Genomic DNA, 13,981 nt, shown 5'->3' with positions numbered 1-13,981 from the left:
ATAACCGGACTCAGGCGGAAGGCATTCCTGACAAAAGGAAAAAAACCCATAAACTGTATTGGTATTACTTTATATTGAGTTGGCCAAAAAGTCTGTTATATTTTTTCTGTATGATGGCTCTACTAGCACTTAGTTGTCTTTAACTTCATTCAAAATAATTTTGTTAGATTGTATTGTGACAGCTGTCATATCAGTACAGATTTTTAAAAAACATCAAAATTGGTGAATTTTTGTATTTTAATATTGAAGGTAGAAGAAAATAAGCAACATTTTCAGCATATTATGCTTTATTATTTCAAGAAAGGTAAAAACACAAGTGAAACAAAAAAAGATCTGTGCAGTGTATGGAAAAGGTGCTGTGACTGATCAAACGTGTCAAAAGTGGTTTGTGAAGTTTCTTGGCGCTACTGACATCCTGGCCCAATAATTCATTGCTGTGGGGCTGTCTTGTGCACTGGAAGATGTTTAGCAGCACCCTTGGCCTCTACCCACTAGAAGCCAATAGCAGGAATTAGCCGACATACTCAAAAATATCCAAATCGATAAAGTTATTGGTACAAATGAAAAATGTGTCATATTATATGGAAAAAAGGTAACGGACTCTCTGGCGAACCCAATATATCCTCTGCAGAATCACACTCTGGTCTTCTGTCCCTGAGCCTGTAACCTTGGGGTGACGTCAGAACATCAATAGGACAGGGCTTAGGTCTCTCCATTATCTACAGCATCACTTCAGGTCAGTCTCACAAGGTCTGCACTGACTTGAGATTTTAAGGTTTACATATATTCAAAATGACAATGCCACAAAAGCCCTCATCTCTTGAAAACATTGCTTTTCGTGGACCCAGGGACAGGATTCCCTTTTCAGGTTTGCTATCATAAGATGTGGTCAAATGCCATGGCCACAGATACAGGCTTTATTAAAATAGCCGAGCTTATAGCCAATTAGAGTAAGCACCGAGGAGAATGATTCTCTACATCTATTTTTAGAAACAATAGGAGTATGATGCTGTATGATTCCATTTATTTAAGATTCTAGAAAATGCAGACTTGTCTATAAGACAGAAAGTTAATCAATGGTTGCCTGGGGGCAGGAAGTGGGGTAGGAGAAAGAGATTTCAAAGAGTACAGGGGAACTTTTGGAGGTGACAGATGTGGTCATTATCTTGATCTTCACAATGGTTTTTGATACACACATATCAAAATTGATCAAACTGTAATCTTTACACATGATGCAGTTTATTGCATGCCACTTAGACCTCAATTAAGCTGGAGGGAATTTTTATTTTTTTAGTAGAACCAAAAAAATTAGGGCAGACTCATAACTTTAATGAAAATACTTTTAAAAATATAAATGTATGAAACTGCCATTTTTTGTATACTGGAAGACAAAGTGCCATCCATATACTACTGCTTCCTAATTGGCTGATACACATTCCAAATAGACATTTGAAGGCTCAAAATAATAAAGACATCAATACTTCCCAAGTTGAGCTGCATATTCAACGCAATTTTTTTAAAAAATGATTTGCAGAATTGGAGAAGCTGATTTTAAAATCTACTCTGACATGCAAAGGGCCAGGCACAGCCTAGACATTTATGAAAGAAAGAATAAGGAGGGATTTGCTGTGCCAGCTATCAATACTAATTACGATGCTAAGTGATTTTAAATATTGACCTTTTATAACAATTACGGTAGTTGCCTTAAAATGATGGCTGTCCATAAAGTCAGTTGAACTTACATACTAAGGATACTCAGGTTATGTAACATTTAAGCAAATTCTAGAACAAAAACATCAGAAGTACAATGAGAACTGCCTGATTAACTTATAACTTACCAGCACTTATTTAAAACTCGCAAAAGTATTAAATGAAATGAATAACCCATAATTTACCAATAGCTATTCAATAATATTCTAAAAATACATTGATGAAATAGTAAGTTTTCAATCGTTGAATTCAATCATACGTCCATATTGACACTTTTTTCTCAAGTCCCAAATTCGTATGGCCATGTTAAGCAGTCAGAGACAGCAGCAGGCCAGGGGGCACTTCTGGACTTCCGTCCCCGGCTCTAAAATACGACCTGAGGCTCTCCTATACTCTAAAATAGAAAAGGCACTGGGAGAGAGGGAAGGTGACAGACAGACAGACTGAGACAGATGGAAAGACACTGATCGCCTCTCTGCTCCAGAAGTAAAATTATTCCTAAGTTCCTCGGGCATGTTCTAAGGGGCAAAGTCAAAAACCTTTTATAGGATATTAATACTTGTCAGCCAGGATATGTCAGAACACGTCAAAGAGCAACAGAGGTAATCACACAGTCTCACCTGGGTGGCTACAAGATAGATCAGCTCCCCGAGGGTGGGTAGAAGGCACTGTTTTAATTTGCTATTCCTGAAGTTTTCCCTAATTAATTCAGTTAAGAGGGTAATTGCCTGAAAAGAGAAAAAAAGTATATTATTTCATCTGTATCTCCCAGTTCTTTAACCTATGTGTAAAAGGCAAGACATTCTACAGAATTCGCCTTCCATTTTTAAGAACTCGTTTCCAAATTATTTTTGAAATATGAGCATTATTCCTGAAAAAAATAGTAACTCTCTCTGATGAAGGTAAAAATATATCCAGTAAAATATGCTCACATCTGGAAAGCACTTACCAATGACCAAGAAACGGACCCTTTGCGGCAACTGGTGCTCCACCTTCAGAGACAGGGGACTCGGGACGGGAGGTCCGGCGGCCTCCGTCCAGGCCGCTCCAACGGCCCGGCCCCGAGCACGGGCTCTACCCTGTGTGTTCCAGCACACCCCACTTTGAAAAAGTCTTGCCTTGCATTAAACTTTTAAATGATTCCTTTAAAAACATCTGAGAGCAGCAAGACTACACCAGAGTTTCAACATAATCTACTTTGAAATTCTGCAGTATTTATCAAATGGAGTTCACTTCTTAAGAGCATGCTTAGAAAATCCCATACACTCATTAGCAGATTCGTACACTAGAACACAGGTTAATGGAATCATCATGTGGCCAGGAAGTAGGGGACAATGGTTTCAGAAAGACACATAAATCAGGGCCCCGCTCCAGGGTGGAAATAGATGTACATAAGATTGGGTGGGCGCACTGCTCCACAACAATGTGGCCCCATCCAAGCGTGGTGCACAGACCAGTCTAGTTCTCACCATCGACGAAGACAAAAGCATAAAAAACTGAAAGCAAGCGTTTTAAAACTTCCAGAGCAATTTGACAAGAGTATAGAGGAGCCGCAGTTCTATGTGAGGTACGCTACACAAGAGTCATGTACAAGAGGAATGCTTGTTGATGTTTAACAGCTTTATTAAGTTACAATAAACTGCATATATGTAAAATGTACACTTAAGACACAATTGGCATCGCTACGCACCTGTGAAGTCATCACCACTATTAAGGCAGCAACAGCCCCAAGTGTTTCCTCAAGTGCCTTTGGTAGTTAATCCCTCCATCCCACTCCCGTTCTCTCCTCCCAAGACAGCCACCAAGTTACCACCTGGCATTAATTCACATTTCCTAGAGTTTATGTAAATGGGTCACATACTATGCATTCTTTTTTCTGGATTTCACATGGCATATTGCATTAGAGATTCGTCCATGTTGTCACATATCTCGATAGCTTGTTCGTTTTCATTGCTGAGTAATATTCCTCTCTATGGATATACCACAATGTATAACACCCTCACACACACTACTTTATACAGTAAAGCCTCTGTCAGGGGTGTCAGCCTTTTGGCGTCTCTGGGCCACACTGTAAGAAGAAGTGTCGTCTTGGGCCACCTATTAAATACATTGCAACACGTAATCACAAAAGAATCTCATAATGTTTTAAGTAAGTTTACGATTTTGTGTTGGGCTGCATTCATAGCCATCCTGAGATGCACGCGGCCCACGGGCTGCAGATTGGACACCCCCGCATGAAGTGGCTCAGGGGCAAAGAGGAATCACATACATCGCATTGGCCCCTGCAGCAGGTCACTTCTGCATTCGGTCTTCCTTTTCCTTTCACCTCTACTGATCCTTCTCGGGTATTACATTAAACCATCCAAAATAAACAATGTTCAGCCATTTTTCTTACCTACAAAAACAGCAATTTGTCACCAGCACACCTACCCTAAAAATGGGAAAAGAAAGTGTTCTAAAGAAAAAAGAAATGATAAAAGGAAGAACCATGAAATATGAAGAATGAAGCAAGACCATGGAAAATAACAGGCAAAAATATAGGTAAATAAAATAGGCTCTACTATTAAGTTTTCTACGTTATGTTTGATGGTTGAAGCAAATACAAAAATTGTCTTATTTGGCTTTAAATGTACTTAGAGGATATATTTAAGACAACTAAAGTGTTGAAAAGGGAAGTTTTCCATATTTCACTTGAGCTGCTAAAATGATGACAATGGTAGACTGTGTTAAGTTACATATAATTACATTCATATATACTATATGCACATTATATATATAATGTATAGAGCAACCACTAAAAATGTATACAAAGAGTTACAGTGAAAAACACTAAAAATCAAAATAGAATTATAAAAATAGTTCAGTAACTCATATAAAAGCAGTAAAAAGAAGGCATAAACAAAAAAAAAGCAAGAACAAACACAAATAAAATGGTAGACTTAAGATCAAACATCAATCATTGTATTAAATGCAAATGGTCTAAATGCAATAATTAAAAGACTGAGTTGTATTAAAAACACCACCCTGCCAGCTGCCAGAGGGAAGTGGGTGGGGGGATGGGTGAAAAAGGTGAAGGGGAATATAGTCAATAATATTGTGGTATGTTTGCGTGGCGCTACATGATGACTAAGTGCGGTGATCCCATTGTCAGGTATACAAATGTCAAATCACTATATTTCACACCTGAAACTGCTATAATATTATATGACAACTATACATAAATTAAAAAATAAAAAAGGATAAATTCTAATAAATATTAAAAAATAAATTAAAAAAAAATGACCCAAGTATATGCTGTCTACAAGAAACTCACAATAAATATACTGATAGAAGCAGATTGAAAGTAAAAAGAGAGGAAAAAATATATCCTGGTAACAGTAATCAAAGGAAAGCAGGAATGGCTATATTAATTTCCAGTAAAGTAGACTTCAGAGCAAAGAATATTACCAGAGACCAACAGAAACATTACATAATAATAAAAGGACCAATCCACCAAAAATAAACATGCCAGTCCTAAGTGTGTACATGCCAAACAAAGCTATAAAATATATGAAGCAGAAAGTGCCAGGACTATAAGAAGAAACAGACAAATCCACAATTATTGTTGTAAATTTCAACACCCTTCCCTCAACAACTTACAAAACAAGTAGGCAGAAAATAAGCAGACATCAAAAGAATGTAACTAAAATAACACAAACCATCATATCTCACCCAGTGTGAAAGAGATAATTATGTGCAGATGACATTACTATCTTCAAAGAAAATCCCCCAAAAATCTAAGAAAAACTCCTAAAACTAATAAGTGAGTTTGGCAAGATCACAGGATACAATATCAACATTCAAAATCAACCGTATTTCTACATATTACCAATGAACACACGGAAATTGATAAAAATATAATTTACAATCACTACAAAAATGAAATGCTCAGGTGTAAATCTAAGAAAACCTGTATAGGATCTGTATGCTGAAACCACACAAGGTTGCTTAAAGAAATCAGAGAAGATCTAAATAAATGGAGAGATGAATTTTGTGTGTGTACTTTATTTTCTGTACATTGTATTTTGACATCCTTAAAAAAACATTCTGGCTGGGAGAGGCAGCCATTCTTGACGCCAGCCAACTCTTGCAGGTGGTGAAGGGCCCACTCAAGCGCTTGACTGACACGCCACCTAACCAGACCAGGGTCACACCCCCTCTGTCTGGCCTTTATGCCCCAGGGAGCAATAATCCTCTGCCTTCACCACCTCCAGGCCAGGTGCCATGCAACTAAAGACTATCTCTATAACACAAAAACCTGTCAAAATCATTCAAACTAGCCAATCTGAAACTGTTCCCATGCCCTGGCTTGCCTCCCCACACCACCCCCCCCACCCCCCCCAAAATCCTAATGAAGACCATGATCTAAGCACTTCCCTGGCTCCAGGTTTCTGCCTCCCGACCACCTTGCTGGTTTTCACTAGATCTTAGCCAAAAGGCCGAGAAGCGATATCCCTCGCTGGTCTTCCATGTGGCCCTGAGTCGCATGCCAGGCCTGCCTCTAGGACCTGTGAGTATAATAAACTTGGTTTTCCTGAGCCACTGCCTCTTCTCGTGGCCACACCTGACTCACCATCTCATAAACAAATACAAAACAACAAGTAAAAATGTCCATTTCCTCAATGTGATGGGTCCAGTTGAACACAATTCCTATGAAGACCCCAGAAAGAATTTTTTGTAAATATTGGCAAGATTATTCGAAAATTTATGTGGAAAGGCAAAAGAATTAAAAGAGCCAAACAATTTCAGCAAAGAAGAATCAAGTCATAGAAATTATTCAACCTGGTTTCAAGGTTGATATAGCTACAGTAATCAAGACTGCAAGGCATTGTCAGAGAGACAGACACACTGATGAAAGCAACAGAAGAGAGAATTGAGAAGTCGCTTCACACAAGTATGGCCCACTGATTTTTGACAAAGGTGTAAAGGCAATTCAATGGAGCAAAGTCAGTCTTCCCAACAGATGGTGCTGGACAGCATGACTGGCTATCCAAAGGGAAAACCAAAAGAAAGACTCGACCTAAGTCTGACACTTTACACAAACTATTGACTCAAAATGGAGCACAGACTTAAATGTAAAACGTAAAACTCTAAAAGCAGGGATAATAACACAGGATCAAGTCTTCAAAATCTAGGCCTCAGTAAAGAGCAGACTTAACACCAAAACACAGAGACACTGCACCAGAGGATACAGAGCCGGCAGATAAGCACATGAACAGCATTACCGACTAGGGAGATGGAAGTTAAAACCACAAGGAGACATCTATACACACCTATCAGAATGGCAGAAATAAAAAAAAAATAGTGACAACACCAATTGCTGCTGAGGATGGAAAGAAACAATCACTCACACATTGCTGGTGGAGATATAAAATGATATGTCTTTTACCATGGGGGAAAATAGTTTGTCGGTTTCTTAAAATAAACACTCCACTGAACCTGCAGTTATGGTAGGACCCATTCAACTGCACTCCTGAGCATCTGTCTCAGAGAAACGGAAACTTTCACCAACCAAAAAAAATTAAAACCAACAACAACAGTACATCAAGTTTTATAGGAGCTTTATTCACATCAGTCAAAACTGGAAAATGCTCAGATATCTTTCAAGAGGTAAATGGTTATTTTGTGGTACGACTGGACTATGGAATACAATTACCTAATAAAAAGGAACAAACTACTGAGACATGCAACAACCTGAGTGTACCTACAGAGAATTACGCAAAATATGAAAATAGCCAATCCCAAAAGGTCACATACCATATGATTCCATTTATACAACATTCTCAAAATGACAGAAGTATAGAAATGGAAACCAGAGTAGCAGTTGCCAGGGAGTCGGGGACAGGGAAGAAGAGTGACAGAGGGAAGTGGGTGTGGTTTAAAAAGGGCAATAGGAAGGGTCCTTGGGGTGTTGAAACTGTGCCTTAACTGTTTTGATGTCAACATCGTGGTTATAAATATCACACTATAGTTCTCCAAGATGTTACCTTTGGGGAAAACTGGGTGAAGCGTACGCAGTATCTTTCTGTATTATTTCTTACACCTCATGTGCATCTATAATTATCTCAAAATAATAAGGTCTGGTTTTTTTTTTAAGTCAACCTCATCCTAAATTCAAAACCCATACTCAGCTTTCTGCTTCACAAAGTCAGCAACAGGGATTTATAGCATTTCTCCATTTTATAACCCACTGGCATTTTGTATCAGTAAGCGTCACTGGAAATTAAAAACATCTAATGCTGCAGATCCTTGAAGAGATAAAACAGTCTGAACTGCCTGCAGCACAATAGGAATGGCTTTGGAGCACAGTGTCTTGTAAACAGACACACATCAAATAATCTGCGGTAGTCATTCCACAGCAACCTGACATCTCACTTGCGTAAGTTAACTCTGGATAGCTTAAACAGCACACAGCAGATAATGTTTCCCTGCAGTGTTATTTGTATAGGTTTTCCCCTTGTTATTTTAAAACTGTAAAGAAATATTAATATTAAAAAGGAAAACTGCAAGAATATTAATAAAAAATATATACCACCCTTGTGGTGGGGTGGGGGAGTCGGGCCATTTCCGGGCGATAGGCAAAAGGTCGAAATGACGTATGGCCACCTGTGTCAATTTCCCACTCTCCCCCGAGCCCCAGGAAACCTGAAAGCACGTGCTGGAGGCAGATGCCATGCAAGGTGGAAGCAGCTTGGACCCCGAGGCAGACCTAGTGCTGTGGAACCAACTGTGCGAACAGGCATGCTGCATGAAGGCCGCGGTCACCTGCCACGGCGGATGCAGCGCAGGCCCCTGAGGCTTTGGGATAAGGCCCTGTCCTGCCCTGTGCTAGCAACTATTCTCCACTTGAAAGGCAGCTCCAGCGGGCTGCTGGGCCCCGGAGGAGACGGATTCTTGACCCGGAAATGCCACAGGACCTGATCCGCGCATCATGAATGGGATGTTACCGCAACATCGGACACACACAGAGTAGCGTTTTATCTTAAGGTGGAAATGGTACATACAAGTCCAAGCCAGGCAAACCCACTCACGCCACAGGTGAGTGGCTAAGTCTCCCATAGCATCTGGTCCACGGCCCAGCTTCCTCTCCCTCCTCAGCCCACACCCATGACTTGCTTGGGAGTTCAGGAAGCACAGACCAGGTTCACACAGGGATCTGCATGGTATGTCGGCACAGCAGAAAGTGGGTGGCCACCTCACCACAACCCCACTCAAAGGCGGCCTGCAAAGACACTGGTGAAAGGAAACCTCTGGTGCACAGAACACCGGGCAAGCCATCCATGAACAGAAAGATGGACTAAGGGGTGAATCTATACCAACTCAAAGGCAGTAGCTAGTAGTCTAGCCAGAGGGTCAAAACCTTGGAAAGAACAAAGTTGTATTAAAAAAAAAAAAAAAAAAAAGTGTTCAGGAGAGAGGTATAAACAGAGCTCTTGAAATGGGGACAGAATGTGAAGACGTTCATAACCCACCCACATCGATGTCCACCAGAGGGCAGCAACAGTCAGCTGGAAGAGCAGAACAATATGAGGGGGTAGGGGTGGGGGGTACGGGTGGGGGGTACCAGTCAACAGGTACCCTGGGGCTTGCGCCATGAGCCCCTGGACAAGCAACGCAGCATGAAGGCAGAGACATGGGCTACACATGGGCTCAACGAGATGGACCTGCACTCACGGAGGCTGACTTGGCTGCTGCCATTGTTGAGTGCCCTGCCAGCCATGAACAAAAACCTACATAGGCCTTGATGGAGCTCCATTTCCTGGGGGGCTCAGCTGGCCACCCGGTGGCAGGCTGACTGCCCCTTACCCTTCCGATCATAGAGGGGACAAGTTATCGTCCCAAGAACGCATGCCTATTCCGCGTACAGATTGGCCAAGCCCCTTCCTGCACTGTGCCGTCACCACAGCCCACGGTCCTGACGCTGTCAACCAACCTCCCAGAAGCAGCTCCTTCTGGGCTCCGTGAACCACACCCACCCCAGCCTCCTCTTTCTCTTTGGGCCAAGACATAAGAACCACCCCACCATTATGAACCTTGGATAACGGCTCTACCCTTTGGAGTTAATCAGCCCCTTGTACACAAACCATCACTGAATTACCCCAATCTGGGTATACCATGTGCTAGGGACTGTGATTTATATAATCCCTTTGAAAAACTTCGTTTTCCAGTTTTTCCTGTAAGGCCTTGTGAAAGCAAGCGATGCTGACATGGCAGGGCCCACCAACATCCTCCTCGAACAGGACACTGGAGCGCTACTGTGGTACTCCAGGGCCAGGGAAGAACTCCTAACATTGCAGCCTGAATAGCAGCCTTTCAAGCCTCCACAAACCATGAGTTTTAGAGTTTCGGTATAGGCGGGGGGCTTTGCTCAAATTAAAAAAAAAAAAAAAAAAAGCAAACTGTTGGGATTGCCAGAAGCAATGGATTAATGTCCCCTGGGTATCAGAGAATGGGCCTCTGAATCCCGCCTCTTGACTCCCCATCAAGCAATGATGTTCACCAACGGCAACTGCGCGGCGGGGGCTCAGGTAAGACCCTTGCGGTGTGCAGAGGCCTCAATCTAGAATCTACCTACAACAGCAAGAACAGTATAATGCTGCTCGAACAAGTGTCTTTTCACCAACATAAGGTGTCGCAGCCAGGCCTCTTAGCAGCTCTACCAGACAGAAGTCCGCCCCCTCTTCCCACCCTCCTCTGCTTCCCTTCTGGCAGCCACAGAGGACACCTGACAAAAATGGAGGGAGAGGCTGTTTCAGGCAGAGGAAACCAAGCCAGGTGTGCGTGCCAGGGACTTCCACCCTCTCCTGGCAGATCCTCCCTCTGTATCTAGTGTAAGCATCTATCGGAGATTTTATTTCATTTTAGATATATATAACATTTTTATTTGGGAACAGAACGCAATTATGCCCACCACATAAATGTCTTCTTAACAAATCAAGTTACCATTGTGCTTTATTAAAACTGAGTCTTTTCGACGTTGGAATCTGTACAAGTTATGGCACAACGAACAAAACTCCACTACTGCAGTTTTCGGCTTGCTATATATAACTACTATTATTTATTTGTGACTATATTCATAATAGTCATCTTTCAACACTCCTCAAAAAACAGAAATACAAAGGAAGCTCATTTTAAATTGCATTTTTCTGCTTCAGGGATCAGCTCTGATTAGTTGTGTTTTGTGCAATTCTTTCCATCACCAATTCTCTTCCCATGTTTCTTTCATCTAATAGAAAATTAAATGTGACGCTTTGCTAGGTTACCAAGGATTATTAAATTACATCACATTCACATATATAAGCCCCACAACTGCTGCTGTAAAATAAAACAAAGGTACGTTCACAGCTCAGGTAAAATGAGCATAAGAATTAGTCAAAACAAAAAACATTGAAGCTAAAAATTATTCTACAAGCTGTCAGGTAAGAAATTAAATGAATTCTATCATTATAAAAAATTAGGAAGCATGCCTTTTAACAATTCTTTGGTGTGGAATGTTTAGTTTGTATGTAGAAGTGATTCAAATATGGCAATTCCCCAAACATATCCACTTCAGCATCATGGCTTAATGTAGCGAATCCAACATGTTTCACTTCATTCGACACAAAGACCTGTATACTAGTCAACTCTTATTTCACCATTTTCAACAAATGTCTCTCTTATGCTGTCCAAAAACAAACCAAAGAAGAGGTTTGATTAGCAGGAAGATACAGGGACAAAGTCACGGAAACTAACAACGTGGAGGATTATAAATGATATTGGTCTCAGCTCAGGGCTACAAACAAGCCAGAAATGGTCAGTGTCAGACTTGAAAGGCGGTACCTTCCAGCCCCCTCAACACCAAACTCCTGAGGAGACCCCACCGAGGCGGCAGTGGACACAAAGCACGCTGTGGGGAGGGGGCTGTCTGAGCCCCAGACAGCGGTCATTCCTCCAGGAAAGCCTCCAGTGCCGTTTTTACAAATTGCCATCAACAAGAAGGCAGAAAAGTATTAACAGAAACACAGCTGACTAATTTACTAAATGTCCTTCCCGCTGGCAACGTTTTGGCAAGTGCTTTGTCCTGAGCTGTGACCCACCCACAGGCACACACGACGCTGTTGCTGACCACGTCCTTAGCACGGGACGACTTTAAACAGCGCTCTATGCAAAGGAGAGAGTGAGCATTTTATCTGAGATTCTGGTGAAAAATCTCTCTGTGCTTCTTGTTGTCCTGCCAGGCTACACAAAACTGCTACTCTATCTCGAAGTGTATTTTGAAGCAAGATGAAGACAGTGTCCTCACCCCCGCAAACACTCCCGAGCCTCATCTTGCCAAAGGCCCAGTGACTTGGGGTCTCACATACCACGTTATGCTACCTCCCCGCCAGTGCCCTTGACAACTGACCCCCTGCTGCCTCTCCTTGCCCACCGGGGACACCGGCTCCTTGCTCACCACCTTCCTTTCCACGGGCACCCACCCTCCCTGTCAGCCAGGTGGGTGTCTATGAGGACATGCCCGGCAACTCGATCACACAGTCCCTGGACCTCCCCACTCAGTTCCCAGATCTGCTCCTCCAGCCCAGCTCGGCCACCCACCCCCGACACAGGAACCCCGACAGCGTCTCCAATACCTGTCAAATCCAAACACCCTCTGAGCTCCACGCACATCTTTTCAAGATCCTTATTCAAAGCCCTTCAGCAAACCTTTTTTAAACGCAACAAGACCATCCAAGCCGATGAGTCTGCCACCTTCTTCCCCACGTAGGCTGGATTCTGGGTGTAAGACTCAAAACCATAGGGCCGTAGAGTGGAGGGCGTGGAAGGAGCCCCTCTCTCCCTCGAACAGACTCCACCCCCACCCCTTGGCTGAAACCCAAGCATCTTCTGGAAACTATCACACAACTAGGCAAATTGGTTTCTTTCACCTTAAATTCTTAATCACAAACTTGGTTTCTAAGAAACCCTATTCTTTTTCCCTGGTCAGCCAGCTTCCCATTCTCTGCGATGCCAGCTTCATATCTTCTCCACCTCAAAGCCCCTGGGCACTTACTCCCCTCTCCTGATGGTGACCTTGACAAACTTCATCGTCAGAGACCGTTGGATACAGACCCCTCCTCCTCCGCCCACCAAATCTTACCCCCCACTCCATCTTCCTAGCAGAGGAAGGATCCCTTCTGTGATCCAAGGCCAAATACCCTTCTGCTCATTACGTGCCTGCAGTGAGCCCCTGTCCAGCCTCTGTCTTCCATGCCTCCCTCCGGGGAGAATCTTGCTCATTCGCCTTTAAATGTGCCTCACTCTCATTGCCACGCCCCCTTACACACTCACCTGCTCACCTCTGGTTTTCTATACAACCACTCCAGTCTGGCTTCTTCAGCACATGAGTCGCTAAAAACGCTCGTTTTGCCAAATCCAACTGAAACTTCTGTTTTCAACTTAACCTAACTCTCAGAAACAATAAAAAAAAAAAAATGATTTCCTCCTTTGTAGAACAGGATCCTCTCTTTTTTCCACTAAAGCAACTCTCCTGAGTTTCTTTCCACTTCACCACTGCTCCTTCTCAAGACTCCTTTGTTACTTCCTCTTTCCCTTTTAATAATAGCCTCTGTCCGTGATAAAGCTCCTGAGGACAGAGACAACACCTGCTTTGCTCACCATTGGACCTCCAGTGCCTATCCCATCACTTGGCTCAAAAAAAGTGCTCATTAAAGATTTGTTCACTAGATGCAAGAAAATAAATAAGTAAACCTCAATCCATACCTAACACTGTGTACAAGATTAACTCAAAATGAATCGTCAGCTAAATATAAAATCTAAAACTACAAGAGTTTTAGAAAAAAACAAAGGAGAAACTTTTTGTGACCTTGGGTTAGACATAGGTTTTTTATTGGGTTTTTTTGTTTTTGTTTTTGTTTTTTTAAGATATGACATCAAAAGCACGACACATAAAAGAAAAAATTGATACCTCGGAACCTTCATCAAAATTAAGAACTTTGCTTTTGGAGGACACTATAAAGAGGATAAAACAACACGCACAGATGGGGAGAAAATATTGTAAACCATATATCTGATCAAAGGGCTAATTTTTTTTTTAAAAAACCTCTCAGATATAGATAGGTATTTAGATAGACAGCTAAACAGCAATAAATAAGTAGGTAGGTAAATAGATAGATAGGAAGGCAGATAAGACCCAAGGCTCAGTAAGAAGAAAACAAACCGCTTTAAGGAAACAGAGACACTAAATTCCCCAAAT

At 42.0% G+C, this 13,981-nt stretch overlaps 1 protein-coding gene across 1 annotated transcript in view; it reads right to left on the bottom strand.

Annotated features, from left to right (window-relative positions):
* ULK4 (unc-51 like kinase 4) overlaps nt 1-13,981 on the bottom strand; it is a 233,621-nt gene that overhangs the window by 178,659 nt on the left and 40,981 nt on the right. The window contains exon 18 of the mRNA XM_054595876.1: nt 2,331-2,438. Within this exon, the coding sequence (XP_054451851.1) occupies nt 2,331-2,438 (108 nt within the window). The remainder of the gene's footprint in view (nt 1-2,330; nt 2,439-13,981) is intronic.

The sequence above is a fragment of the Pteronotus mesoamericanus genome, unplaced genomic scaffold, assembly GCF_021234165.1.
Source record: "Pteronotus mesoamericanus isolate MK-2021 breed Mesoamerican mustached bat unplaced genomic scaffold, CSHL_Meso_final scaffold_54, whole genome shotgun sequence".
NCBI classification, from domain to species: domain Eukaryota; kingdom Metazoa; phylum Chordata; class Mammalia; order Chiroptera; family Mormoopidae; genus Pteronotus; species Pteronotus mesoamericanus.
Note: the sequence above shows the minus strand (reverse complement) of the source record. Positions and strands in the feature narration are given on the sequence as shown.